Raw genomic sequence first — 13,680 nt, 5'->3', positions numbered from 1 at the left:
GTGCCAAGACGTTACATCATAGGCCTACCACTTAAGAGATTTCTCAACATTGAAGTCTGCAAGTTCTTAAAATGTGTGCAGTCATCAGGTTGGGCTAGATTTGTTGATTGTATGTCAAGTTCGTCTAATATTCACACTCTTAGAACATCGTGTGTCTAAGGAAAAATCTTTCTTACAACCACCTTCTCACGCCTGCCCCCCACCCCCAACCTCCAGCCGGATCAGTCAGGTTTGAGTCGTCAACATGACATTTGCTGCGCTAGGCCGTCCGTCTGCGCTTCCTCAGTCTAGACCCCCTTTTGGTAGTGCGGAGCCAAAATAGAAGCGTCCCTTTTGGTAATGTCCAGGTATTGCAAACTATTACTTGAACATCACATTTTAAAATATTTCTAGTCTTAAACATGACTTACAACATTTAGGCTAAGAACGCCGACCATTTTTTTTATTATTTATTGATTAATGGATAAAAAACAATCTCCTTTAATTAGTTGGTTATTGCTGTCCTGAAAGCGTAGCCTAGCCTTTTCACTTTTAAACCCACATTTTCACAGACTTCACGACCCTGCAACTAGGCTACTGTTTTCAAATTCCAGCGACATCCAGCAAAGTCTAAAACCGTAAAGCCATTGCCTCCCATAAACTTACTACGGATCACTACGGATCATCACCATTTCATTGGCCTAGGTCAAAGAAAAGGCAACCTAATCTAGCATTTCTTGTCATTTTTAGATCACTAACGCAATAGATTCAGTGTAGATTTCATGGAAATAGGCACCTTTTGTGCCAAAGGGATGGAAATTCCTTATTCTGATGACACTCAGTTCCTTGGCGACCTCATGAACTTCTTATGACATCAAAAGGGAATGAGGCGTGGTCTGGAGGTGTGCGAAGCGGTCCCGAAGACGATTGGTTGTCCAAGTTCCATCTGTCGCACTAACTCGCACTCGGACGACTCAATATAAACCCACGGGTTTGTGATGAGGGGCACACTGGATTGGAAACTTAAAAGAAACGGAATATTTGCGCTCAGGCTCATCCCGAGTTCTACTTGTCCGGTAAGACCATTTCTCATCCATTTTTCGATACTGTTCATTTCCTGCGTCTATTAGATAAAAATATTTGTTGGTCAAACAAATGCATAGCAAAATAATTGTTTTTTAACCACGGGATTCCAGTTGGAAATGTATATATTGTTTTTAGCTTTAACATTTTTTAAACAGTCATAACCAAGTCTTCCATTCACTGCTAAATAACAACCATCTTTACTAACTTCAGATATCTGGATCAGAAAGGCCATCATTGCATATGTTTAATAATTAGGCACTTCCGTCCTCTGACAGAAACTCCTTTGGGCAATTTTTGTTGAGTGCCACTCATCTACCTGACAACATTAGTCATGAAGACCAAGCGCTCCCTTCATGCGGTCACTCCTCTGCGAGAGAGCTTGATCCTGTCCAAGGTGGCTGGCACGTCCATCTACCTGAAGCTGGATTCCGCCCAGCCCACCGGCTCATTCAAGATCAGAGGCATTGGACACCTGTGCAAAACGGTAAGAGACAACTACCGCTGCCTGCTCACTGCGGATTCAATGTGTTACATCACAAACTGCAAAGTGGAAAGTTAAAGAATATAGAAATTGAAATGTAGAATTATGAATTTTTGGTTATTAGTTTTTAAGTGACCTGAAGTGACAGTGTAGGATCAGTCATGGTTGTTTACCAAATGGTTGTTGCATGTGCAATGGGTAATGAAAAGACCCAAGTCTGTTGACATGATGGTAGGGGGGGGGGGGGTGTACTGGTTCAGTGTGTTCCAGTAACAACTAGTCCAGACCAGTTTGAGACGGGTGGTTTAGTCACCATGGCCTAGGTAGTTGGCATGGGCACACTTTGGAATTTGAGTCCCAAAAAAGGGGGATTGATTGAAGGATTGATTATTAAGCTCTGTAGGGCCTCTGTTGTTTTATTAGCCCCAATAAAAGAGTGGCGCTGTGATTCACTGCCTTCTCTTTTCTCTTCTCTTCTCTTCTCTTCTCTTCTCTTCTCTTCTCTCCATCCTGTAGTGGGCAGAACAAGGATGCATGAGGTTCATCTGCTGCTCAGGTGAGGCCTCTGCTGGGACTCACAAAACTGCTTATTGCTTAGAGAACAAAAGTAAAAGTCAACTAAAAAAAGTCAACAGTGTGGGCACTTTTACAGAGTATACTGTCTAATGGCCATATCTGACTTGTGTCATAATCATCTCCTTTCTCTGTTACCACAGGTGGTAATGCTGGGATGGCAGCAGCCTACTCTGCTCGTAAACTAGGGTTGCCCGCTACCATTGTGGTGCCCAGCGTCACCCCTGCCCAGACAGTCCAGAGGCTCAAGGACGAGGGGGCAGACGTGATCATCCACGGCAAAGTGAGTAATGGCCAGCCAGCTGACGTTATTTCAGTACCAAAAAGAACAATAAGCCACTGTTGCATTTGGTGATGTATGGACATACATGCTTTCACTTTAACTCAGTTTTATTCAAAGCATCTGACTAAACAAACTAAAAAATACTTCAGAGTGACTCAAACATGATTATGATAATAAACTAGCCTGAAAAAACACAGGCTCCTAATGCAAGCTTCCAGGTGTCTAATGTTGCTCTGTGTATTCCCATTGTACAGGCTCTTAATGAAAGCATTGAATACGGCCAGCAGCTCGCAGCTAATAACCCAGACTGGGTCTTCATCTCGCCCTTCGACGATCCCCTTATTTGGTGAGCGCTTATACAGACCACTGTATCTGTATCTGTCATTCACACACTGACATGAGATACTGTATCACTGCACTTTGAAACACCTCCTACTGCATTGTACTCATTGGTACAATAGAGTCAGTCATCATAAAGATAAGGGGAGGTGAAGATAGTAATAATAGCTAATATAGTATTGATAAGGGGTTTCCTAAAGTGCAGTTAAGGGAGGATTGTGACATTGTGCAAGGACAATCATGAAGACAAATTACTCTGCTGAAGAATGTATTTTCACTACCCTGAGTGAAGCACAGCTGCAGAAAAACTGCCTCCATGACGTCACTGATACCCCCTGTAGATAGCTTGGGCCAATTTGTAGTGTTACATAGATTACATTTAGTGTATCTGGATCAGTGTTTTTTTTTTTTTTTTGCTTTTCCTTTGTAAGTCTTATACATTTCATTTACTTTTTTACTGGTGTGGTTCTTTTTAACAAAACAACCCTTGCATTAGTGAAAGTGAAAGTTGACTTAACAGTCTTGACACTGCTGGGGCAATGTGTTATATATATATATATGAAATAATCAGAGGCGATGTGTTATTGATATGAAGTGATCAGGTTTCTGGACGTAGACTCACCTGTTCTTGTTGTCTGTGTTGGCAGGGAGGGCCACACGTCCCTGGTCAAGGAGCTGGAGTCCGAGATGGAGGAGAAGCCGGGAGCGGTCATTCTGTCCGTCGGGGGTGGGGGTCTCCTGAACGGGGTGGTGATGGGCCTGCAGCGTGCCGGCTGGGACGACGTCCCCATCATCGCCATGGAGACCGTGGGGGCGCACAGCCTGAACGCCGCCATGAAGGCCGGAGAGCTCGTCACGTTGCCAGGCATCACCAGGTGAGGACACCTCACACGTGTCACAACGCACACTGGACCAGTGAGAAGGAATACAGAGGGTATAGTCACAAACATGTTATTGCGTTTCAGAGATAAAAGAACAAAAGTCAATGGTCAATGGATGTGTATAATGGGCAGAGTTCTAAGTCTAGCATGTCACATGCTTGCATATGTATAGGGCTGTGACATGTCACATTTAAGACTGCCATCATTCAAATAAACTCCCAATGTGTCACCTTATTTTTCTCGGTCAGACCTTAAAGTTAGAGGAAGCAGTTGCACAGCTAATTTCCTTGACCAGCAACTAAAAGCAAATCACACAAACGTAGTAGGGTCGTTTTCTGTACTGGAAGAAATGTTTCCTCTGACCTCTCCATCCTGCTCTCTCTCTGCAGCATTGCCACAACGCTGGGCCTGACCCGGGTTTCTGCACAGACCATGAAGCTGGTAAAAGAACACACAGTCTACTCCATGCTCGTCACGGACCAGGAAGCCGTGCGTGCAGCAGAGCGGTTCGTCGGTAAGTGCAAAGCCTGTAGAAATAAATACCAAGGCAAAAAAAAAAAAGGATACAGGGAGGACCACTTCTTCCATAAATTAAAATGTTAAATATCTTTTGACCATATTCTGTGGGCGTTAGTGAAATTAGTTGCTAAAATATCATCTGGTCCCACCCACTTCCATAATTGCTGCCAACTGACCACTCAGCAATATTTCCACACCTATGTCCATTCACTGGTGCATCTAACAGCATCTCTCTCTCTCTCTCTCTGTCCAGACGATGAAAAGGTGTTGGTGGAGCCGGCCTGCGGGGCAGCCCTGGCCGCCGTCTACTGTGACATTGTCCGACGGCTGCAGTCGGAGGGCAAGCTGGCGCAGCAGCTGGGTCCCGTGGTGGTTGTGGTGTGTGGCGGCAACAACATCAGCCTGGAGCAGCTCCGCCTCTTCAAGAAACAGCTGGGCATGAATTTCTAGAGCTGGGGAAAAAAAAAACCCTGTTGTCTTAACTCTCTGGGAACAAAGACTGACAACTGACCCCCCAAAATCATTCCAGAAATGTTGTGCCCCTTGACTTGACCCCAAGTGACCATCCTACTCTTCTTGAAACAGCTTTTTGTCTGGCTGGACAAATGTACACTTTGTCACTATCAAATGGCTTTATAAGATGATGTGTGTTGATGTATGAAAGATTAACATCAAATTGCTAACTGACATTATTTAATGTTTTTTTTCACTGGACTTATATGTGACTGCTCATAATCTATTTGAATGTTTTGTGTAGTTGCACAAAAAATATTTAGGTGTGTAGATATGTTTTATAATGCACGTGTCGGCCTCTGAAATGAATGGGGCTTTACTGTACTGTTCTTTCTCTCTATTTTTGTACATGTTCTATTTAAAAGGAAAAAATAAATAAATTATAAATAAATTTAAAAATGTGCTTGGTTTGCTTTGCATATACAAAGACAGACTGTAAGATTAACTATAAGGCAAGGTTTTACCCTTTGTATGAATTAACAACATATTTAAAGAAAAAAATGTCAAACCTTTAGATGATTAATAAAGGGAAATTACCCCATTCTTAGGATGAAGGGAAGGTTAGAGGATAAGAGCCTTAAAGGTGTGCGTAAGCAGGTTGACCACGTAACAGTCTCTTCTTATCAGGGGAGATTGAGAACACCTGATAGCAAGGAAATCTAGTACATTTGACAAAGCTTTACAAAAATATTGTGATAAACTAAAAATAACTGGCTACATAAGGTTGTTTGCACTTAGATGATTGACTAGCAGGACTAGGACATTTGTTTGTATAACATAAAAAAAAGAATTAAGGGCCTCATAATTACATGCTGCCAATAGTGACACAGGTGTTGCGTGGCAAGTATGGTATCTTGACAAAATGGTTAACAACTACAGTAGGAGTCAGGCTGAATGAAACTGCATAGTATTCAACCCCTTTGAAATTCTTCACCATTTTCAAAACTTTAAAAATATACCAACATATTTGTTCAATCAGTGCTATTATTATGAACATTAATATTTTCTATGATTTTCAAGAGTATTTCTTCTGGTTAAGATTAAAAATAAATACATCTATTAATCAATCATGTGCGATTTGCATAGGGAATTAAAGGCGCTCTAAGTGATGTTACGCCATTTCTAAGCTGAAACATTTGTCACATACAGCAAACATCACCTCACCATCCGCTAGCTGCCTGTGCCCTGAATACACTGTAAAAAAATGTGGTTTCTGTGGACAGCCCAGGCTCCAAAAGCGGCAACAAAAACAACCTGGTCCAGCCTGGACCATAAAAACATAAATTGTTAGAGCCTGTCAATGTTGAGATGTGCGTTTAGGAGTTTCAATTGCACGGGAGGGAGGCGGAGGGAGCTAGCTCTGTTTTATTTGAACGTCAACAGAAGTGATGTTATCCAACATCGCTTAGAGCGCCATTATTTTGAGTTCTAGATGACAAATTATTCTTACAGTACAGAACAGGCACCACTTATTTGACCTTAACTGGCTATAATTATGATATTAACTAGGGACAGAAGCCACCACAGTCCAGCCAGTACCCCAAAAACTACAGAGTTCAGCAGATAAAACTGAGGTGCTGATAGGGGTTGATCATAAGAGCTATCCCATATCCCAACTGGATTACAGTGGAGGATGGCAAAGGGACATATTCATTTAAAAGATCCACATTAAAGCATTTTGGATTGTGCTGAAGATATTGGGAAAGGTTTTGTGGTCACAGGGCATTGAAATAGACCTTTTTGGCCAATCCCCAAAACACTACATGTAATGTAAATCTAACCATTGCATGAGGCGCAATTGGAGCGGCTCAATAACTGTAAAGGGACTATTCTAGAATGAGTCAAAGCCCTGCTAAAAAATAAATAAAATAAAAATCAACTAATAGTCTTTAGCACTACAAATGCAAGACCATTATCCGTCAACCTAGACATTTTGTATAAATTCTACAAAGAGAAACTGGTGGAAAATACAACCGAACAATATAAAAAGCTGGTAGGGTCTCACATCAAATTAATTAGGTTTGTTACCATCAAAGGGGTTCTTTTTACAAATGTTAATGTATAGGGGTTGAATACGTATGTAAACAGGATACCCGAGTTAAATAATAAATCCAATGAAAACAAATATATGTAGATCTCTTTTCTGATCAGGATAATGGTGATGATTTGCTGTTTCGAGATCAATGTTTACAATCCACTGTGCTCTAAAGATAACTCAGTAGAATGGTTTTGAACAGTTTGATTGACAGATTTATCTTCACTGCTGTCATGCCTCAACTGATAAGTCCCTACCAATGCCAAAGGGTCAATTTACAACACCAGATGTGATCAATGATCTGGTAGTTACTGGGTAGCTACTCTGCATCTGCTTATGGGAGTGATTTATCATATTTTAAATGCTTACTCATAACACATAATACTATGAGCTTTGATGCCATACACATTTAGGTTATTCATGTTGACATGAAAACACTCCAGTTAAATATGAACTGGATTATTTTCCTGCATGATAGCACAGTGGAATCAGATTTCCAAAAATGTCCAATTCCAAAGTGTGTGGAATTGAATTACAGAGAGAGCATTAATTCCAGTGCTGGGTCAATAGGTCACTGCCACAGAGATCCCGTGAAGCCAAGCCCACAACCAAGCCCTCAATTCCTGTAAAGTGATTGCTTGAGAGGGGACTGCCCCTGAAGGGAGTGCAGAAATTACGACAGCTGGTGTGTGTGTGTGTGTGTGTGTGTGTATGTGTGTGTCTCTCAGACAGGGCAGTAAAAAAAAAAAAAAACATTCCTAGAATACCATCCAGTGACCACTCTCTACTGTAAATATAGGGTGTGAGGGACAGCGTGCTTGACAGTGACTTGCAAAGTAAAAACGGGGGTCTAAAAGAGGGAGCAACTAACATGGGGTACGGTGGGTTGGGGTGTGGTGGGTTGTTACCAGCTAGAACCGGCCTGTTTTAGAACCCAGCACCATGAAAAGCCTTGAGGGGCCCCCCTAACACTTCTGACATAGTCCTTTTCATTATCTTTGTTAACAACTGAGGTCTTACATAACATGCTGATGAGAAACGGGAACAAGCACTCACAGAGTCAGTTGGGGGGAAAAACCCTTTAGTCTGGGACTACTGAGTTGAAACAAGATGGACACAACATGTCCATCACACCCAGCACACACATTCACACTAAATAAATCAGGAAGGAACATGCTGTGCAGGAAATCAGCACAATCTACCCACAATGGATAGCTGTTAATCAGACACTCAGGGAAACAGGACAGCCTTACAACAAGACATCTTTATTGTTGTGACACAGAATTCCTGAACTCCATTTTGTCTTTCCATGTTTGTTTGTGTGTTTTTTTTGTTCTTGTTCTTTTATTACCTCCAGTACAGTCCATTTGCCCGTTGGCACGCAGGACTCCAGATGAGCAGAGGCAAGACAGGAAAAACATTTTAAGTTTATGCAACCATAAATAATTATAATAAATATCAAGTAAATGTACAGCACACATCCACTCATCGGTTCACGGCTTTGCGCAGAGGTCCCTTTGTTTTGTTTTGTTTGTTTGTTTGGCCTCTCCTCGTGTGACCCCATGTAATACAGTACGGGGCCAGAGAGAGAGAGAGAGAGAGAGAGAGAGAGAGAGAGAGAGAGAGAGAGAGAGAGAGAGAGAGAGAGAGAGAGAGAGAGAGAGAGAGAGGGAGGGATGAGAACGGGCGCAAGATAGAGATGGAGATAGAAAGTCAGTTGAGGAGGTGGGAGGGGGGGATCCAAACTAGCCAGGGCTGACCACTGAGATCACCTTTTCAAACTCCGAAAACAGGGATGAGTGGACAGCATTGCTACCCCCTATTCCCCAAAACCCTTTTCCTCCGGGTCGGTTGAGAGGGGGATTCGCTGGACACCTTTGGTCAGCGCCAGTGGTCTCCTCCAGGTTGAGACATCTCCACTGGGACTCAGCACAAATGCTTTTTACCAAGAGTATAAGAGTGAATGGTAAAATCCTTTTTCGCGATACAATAGTTTAAAGCCGTATATTACTGTTTATCTGGTGCTCCAAACAAAAGGGGGAAAAAGAACAGAACTCCAACAAAAAAACATCAAATTGAAAAATAAAACCTTAATATATATTTTTCTCTTTACCCGGGGTTAGGAAAAAATGTGAAATGAGAAAAAAGTGCAAACACCCCCCCCCACACACACACACTTTAAACACAGAAGCGTTTTAACATGTGTAATTATTTAAACACCTAAATATTTTGGTTTTCAAGAAAGAAAAAAAAGTTAAAAAGGCAACCCCCCCCCCATGTCCCGGCCTGAAGTGTGCGTGAGGCCCGTTCAGTTCAAGTGTTTCAGGAGGGAGGGGGAGGTTGGTGCGCCCGTGTCCAGCAGCACGTGACCAGGAAGAACTCTTCTCTCCTAGGGCAGCAGCACAACACTGATCTAGAAATCCAACTGAGGCAGATCCGGCAAACTGATACCACCCCCCCGTCCCCACCCCACCCCAACCCCAACCCCACTCCACTCCAACCATGCCCCCCCGCCCTTGGAAAAGGGCCTGAGCAGGACTGAACCTGGCAACCTCCGTCAGACAGTTCAGAGGCAAAAGTTATCTGGCAACACTACGTTGACTCAGCAGGGCCGGCTTGGGCTAAAAATCTCTTCACAGCTGCAGCGACCAGTAAAAGAAAAAATGTAAAACAAAAAAAATAAAAAAAAATAATAACAACTCAAGTAGCAACAGAATATATTACTATAACTTCTCTTTGTACATTACTTATATACCCTCTGTATAGATGAATAAAATATATGCACCCTTTCAATATAGGCAGATAGTTTTGTCCTGAAGCGGCACACCTCGGAGAGCTGGTTCTGTACAGGGTCTTATACATCTAGTCCACATGCTGTAGTCAGAGTCGCAAAAGCCAGTGCTTAGCGGGACAAAGTTCCTCTGGGTTGTGTGGGGTTTAAACCCATGGCAAAAGGCCCACTGCCAAAGCCTCTTCCCCCATAGGCACTCCATCACGCGGTCAGTTCTCCACCTCAATCCATCCCCTGTTTCTGGCCTTTGCACTGCAGTATACTGGCTGTAAAATAGGCATGTCAACAGCCCCCCCACTCCTGCATTTAAAGCTGAGAATCAACATTGCACTGAATAAAAAGGCCTGACGCAAATAAAATTGTTGAGAGCGACAGAGAGGGGGGAGTCAGGTCGGAGGGCTAAAAAAAAGAGAGGGAAGAAAGAACAAAGGGAGAAGAGGTGGATTAAAAAAAAAAAAAATAGCGATAGAGTAACAGACGGTGGCGTTATCTTTCTTTCCTTATCCACCTCCTTGAGCTGAGCGGAGAAGATTCATCAGATGAGAGAGAAGAACAGTCCGATATCAATCCAGCCATTTGGTCGCGTCCAGTTTTGGTATAAGGGAAACAGCAGGAGCGAGGGAACAAACGCAAGAAACAGTAAAGACTCCAGTAGACTGCACTTCTGTTGCCTCCTCGTCGGGGGCCGTATAGAGTCCTGTTGGTGGGAGAGGATGAGGGTGTGGGTGTAGGTGTGATGGGAGGGTGGGTGAGGGGGTAAGAGAGGGGGGGTGGGGGTTGAGGTTAGCCACTGAGGGGGTCCTCGCGGTAGTGGATGGCGTAACGGAGCTTCTCCAGCATCACGTCCAGAGAGGAGTACTGTGGCAGCTTCACCATGAACATGCAGGTCTCCACGCGGATGTAGCGCGAATCCGGCGAGCCTGATGAACACACACACACACACACAAAATCACCATAACAATTCAATCTCAACACAAAAAAAATAAGCACATTTCACTCTAAACGCAACTTCTACACTAATAAAGTATCTAGCATTTATCACAAGCTAGATAGCTGGTGTGATGGTAGGGCTAATAGACTGAAGTAGGTCGGTTGGTATAGGGTCCAATGGACATATTTTGTGGTTTTCACATGGAAGAAATACTGAGGATGACTGCTTTAAAATCATACGGGCTCTCTCAATTTCACACAATCTTTGAATACAGTTAGGATCCTCAGGCAAAGATATTGTACAAAACACATAATAATTGAAACCCTAATTCAAGTCCAGTGCATAATTATAGAGAATTAAGAGAATCATAAGGCTATGTATCTTGAAGTTCGTGTGTGTAACAAACTTGATGTGCCTAAATATCTTCAACCTCAAGTATGCTGCTAATGAGGAATTCGAATGGTTATTTAGACGACGTGAGCTTCTCCTTAATGTGGAATGTAGAAGGGAATGCTACAAGGGAATTCAAACACACCTAACACCTTACCATTTATTGATGTCATTGTGGTGACTATGTGACACCTGACGATGCATTGAGGCAATGATAATTGTCTCGTCGGCTAGTTTTACTTAATAAATTAAACGGAACTTGAAGAAAGAAATGTCGAGAACATTATCTCGGTACAGCCACGCTCACAGTTTATAAATGGTTAGTAGTGAGAACCAGATAACTCTGGAATCTCCTCTAGTCTTATTTTTACTGCCTTCAAAAGTTTCTTATATCAAAAAGGAGATATCAATTATTAACAATGACAAGGCAGCTGGAATCTGCCACTTTCTCTCTCCCCCTCTCTCTCTCTCTCTTTATATGAATATATTAAATTGAATAAATACACAATCAACATCAACATCAAGATAACTTATTACTGTATCAGTTTCTGTTTTCTATCCTTTTCCACTTGATAAAATCCATATTTATTTCCATCAATCCATTTAGAAAAATCTGAAGCACCTACGATTCTAAATCTGATCAGACCCCATTGTGAGTTTCTCTACCAAATTTGATGCTTTTATCATAAAACAATCAATTTTTATAAAAGAAATTGAGCTTAACCACTCTATTAATGTGCTTGCATTAACTTTTAACGTCTAAGTATCCTGGACCATGAAACCGTATCTTCTTTTTGTTCAGCTGAATGTCTTCACAATTCACATACAGTAATTTTATGTAAGCCCTTGTTTCTTCACTTAGTCTGCATGTTACTGCAGTGCACCGCACAGCTGATAAACAGTCTCAAGATTTCCTTCCTTGAAAGGAAAAACTCACATCTCCTTTAAAGTACAATACGAGGCTCTGTGGTGGAGATAGCTAACTGCTAAAACGAGGGACACTTTGAGCTGTGTGATGACACTGCAGCGGGTGTTCTTACCAGCTGATAGTGGAGGAGAGCACAAAACGTGCAATGGGACGAGATAGTGCCGAATAGGGCTGTGTGTGTGTGTGTGTGTGTGTGTGTGTGTGTGTGTGTGTGTGTGTGTGTGTGTAAGGACGAGTATGCATTATGGATGGAACATATTTAAATATATACACACATAAAACTATCCCAATCACTTGCCACTCAGATACTGTATAACTGGAGAGTCAAGCTAGCTAAAACCCCATAAGCCCCAGATAGGCAGACACACAGAGATACACATGTACTTGCTCTTAATCTCTCTCTCTCACACAAACACACACACAGACTCACCGACGGCACCATCAGGAGGGGCGATTTTCATGGGGTAGGGGGGCACGTGGGCAGTGTCAGGGCCGCCGTCCTTGCAAGGGCAGGTGAAGGGGATGCGCTCCTGGTTGCAGGCAAACTTGATGAACTTGCACAGCTCCTCCTGGGTGAACATCTCCAGAGCCGTCCAGAAGTACTCGATGTGCTGGTCCGTCTCCATCAGACCCACCTGGTACATGGTGTGAGCCTGAGGAGAGGGGGGTCGGGGGTTAAGCTCAAATAATGTGTTTATTATAAACTAAATTGTGTTTATATTAATATATTATTCTAACATTATATATCTATTATATATGACAACTTTGTTGTTCCTGTGGCTCATCAGGTAAGAAAGATGCAAACAGCTAAATCATCAATTTCCAGGCAGTACTGGTTGGTTCAGTGAGTACATAGAAATATAAAAATAGCTATCCGGCGTGTTCAAGAAAGGTTGAGAGAGAGATAGGAGATGGAGCAATAGGTTGCTATTGCTATGTAGAAAAGACTGGTTTGAACCAAAAAGAGTCATAAATACTGTACATAACTGTGCGTGCTAATGGACCGGTTATCAGGCCATTGCCCTGCATGTACTGTAACGGTAATCCTCTTCAGGACTCACACTTCCTTTGTCTACCTTTGTCTCCTTGACCAATCTTTTATGAACTAGTTTCACGGTGACTTGGGTGACAGGAGAATTCTCTGGCCGATGTTTGATAACTCTCCTCAGGCTCACACTTGACTTGACTTGACTTGATAAGCTGATAGTGTGGCTGTTGAGTTGTAAAAGAGGGGGAGCCAGAGAGAATATGTTCCAGAGGTTGAACGTTGTACACTGTGAACGTTGGTACACACTCCTTTCACTCAGATGGCTGGGGGGGACAGGTGAGATGCCATGGAGATATGCACCATGCCATTCAATGAGACAATTACACAAGATTCTTATGCAGATCTGAACAAGCACACTGGGGCATCGGTGACTGGGGGTGTCCGCATGCATTCACTTAAAGGAGAAATCCGGACGATTTTTACATGATCTTGATCGCTAGACGCCGCCAAGTACTGTCGATAGGAAAAAGGCACTTTTAGATGATGCCCCCAGACCTAGCATTGTAGCTCAATGGAAGTACTGGCTATTAGCTGCAGCTACTCCAGTTCGGTAGCACCGATATTGGTCGTTATTTTTCCTATCGACAGTACTCTGTGACGTCTAGCCATCAAGATCCATGAAAAAAATCGGCCGGATTTCTTCTTTAATGGAAAAATGGAAGCAACTGTTCCATGGAATAAGCAAGTACCCTGTAGTGCTCAACACACTAATAATGTAACAGAGCTTTGTGATGGTGAAACTCTTGGAAATATAAGGAAAGGCACAATATTAAACACCATAATTACCATGAAACACTATGTTTATCGATATAAATAAGATTATTAAATTATCAGGGCTTGAAGCAAGGATGATTTCCATGCCTGAAGTTACCAGAGAGTTAAAGCTAGTATTTGCATTATTCA

General features: G+C 42.6%; 2 protein-coding genes across 2 annotated transcripts in view; one reads left to right on the top strand and one right to left on the bottom strand.

The window, feature by feature from the left end:
- The first annotated feature begins 932 nt into the window (after window positions 1-932).
- Window positions 933-5,018, top strand: LOC125289128 (L-serine dehydratase/L-threonine deaminase-like). Its single transcript, XM_048235822.1, has 8 exons — window positions 933-1,055; window positions 1,341-1,549; window positions 2,063-2,102; window positions 2,263-2,402; window positions 2,657-2,748; window positions 3,389-3,616; window positions 4,012-4,136; window positions 4,395-5,018. Exons 2-8 carry the CDS (start codon window positions 1,397-1,399, stop codon window positions 4,589-4,591), a joined length of 975 nt encoding a protein of 324 aa, XP_048091779.1. The 5' UTR covers window positions 933-1,055; window positions 1,341-1,396; the 3' UTR covers window positions 4,592-5,018.
- A 4,182-nt stretch (window positions 5,019-9,200) lies between these two features.
- The window catches only part of LOC125289933 (probable E3 ubiquitin-protein ligase HECTD4), a 66,305-nt gene continuing 61,825 nt past the window's right edge, over window positions 9,201-13,680 (bottom strand). The window contains 2 exon segments of the mRNA XM_048237042.1: window positions 9,201-10,400; window positions 12,160-12,382. Of these exon segments, the coding sequence (XP_048092999.1) occupies window positions 10,264-10,400; window positions 12,160-12,382 (360 nt within the window). The 3' untranslated portion in view covers window positions 9,201-10,263.

This window comes from Alosa alosa, chromosome 24 (genome assembly GCF_017589495.1).
Source record: "Alosa alosa isolate M-15738 ecotype Scorff River chromosome 24, AALO_Geno_1.1, whole genome shotgun sequence".
NCBI lineage: Eukaryota > Metazoa > Chordata > Actinopteri > Clupeiformes > Clupeidae > Alosa > Alosa alosa.
Note: the sequence above shows the minus strand (reverse complement) of the source record. Positions and strands in the feature narration are given on the sequence as shown.

Excerpts from the sequence above, each read along its gene's own strand:
- LOC125289128 (XM_048235822.1), top strand. The coding sequence starts at position 1,397 with ATGAAGACCAAGCGCTCCCTTCATGCGGTCACTCCTCTGCGAGAGAGC. Across the intron at positions 2,103-2,262 it reads GAGGTTCATCTGCTGCTCAG|GTGGTAATGCTGGGATGGCA; the intron begins GTGAGGCCTCTG and ends CTGTTACCACAG. Across the intron at positions 4,137-4,394 it reads TGCAGCAGAGCGGTTCGTCG|ACGATGAAAAGGTGTTGGTG; the intron begins GTAAGTGCAAAG and ends CTCTCTGTCCAG.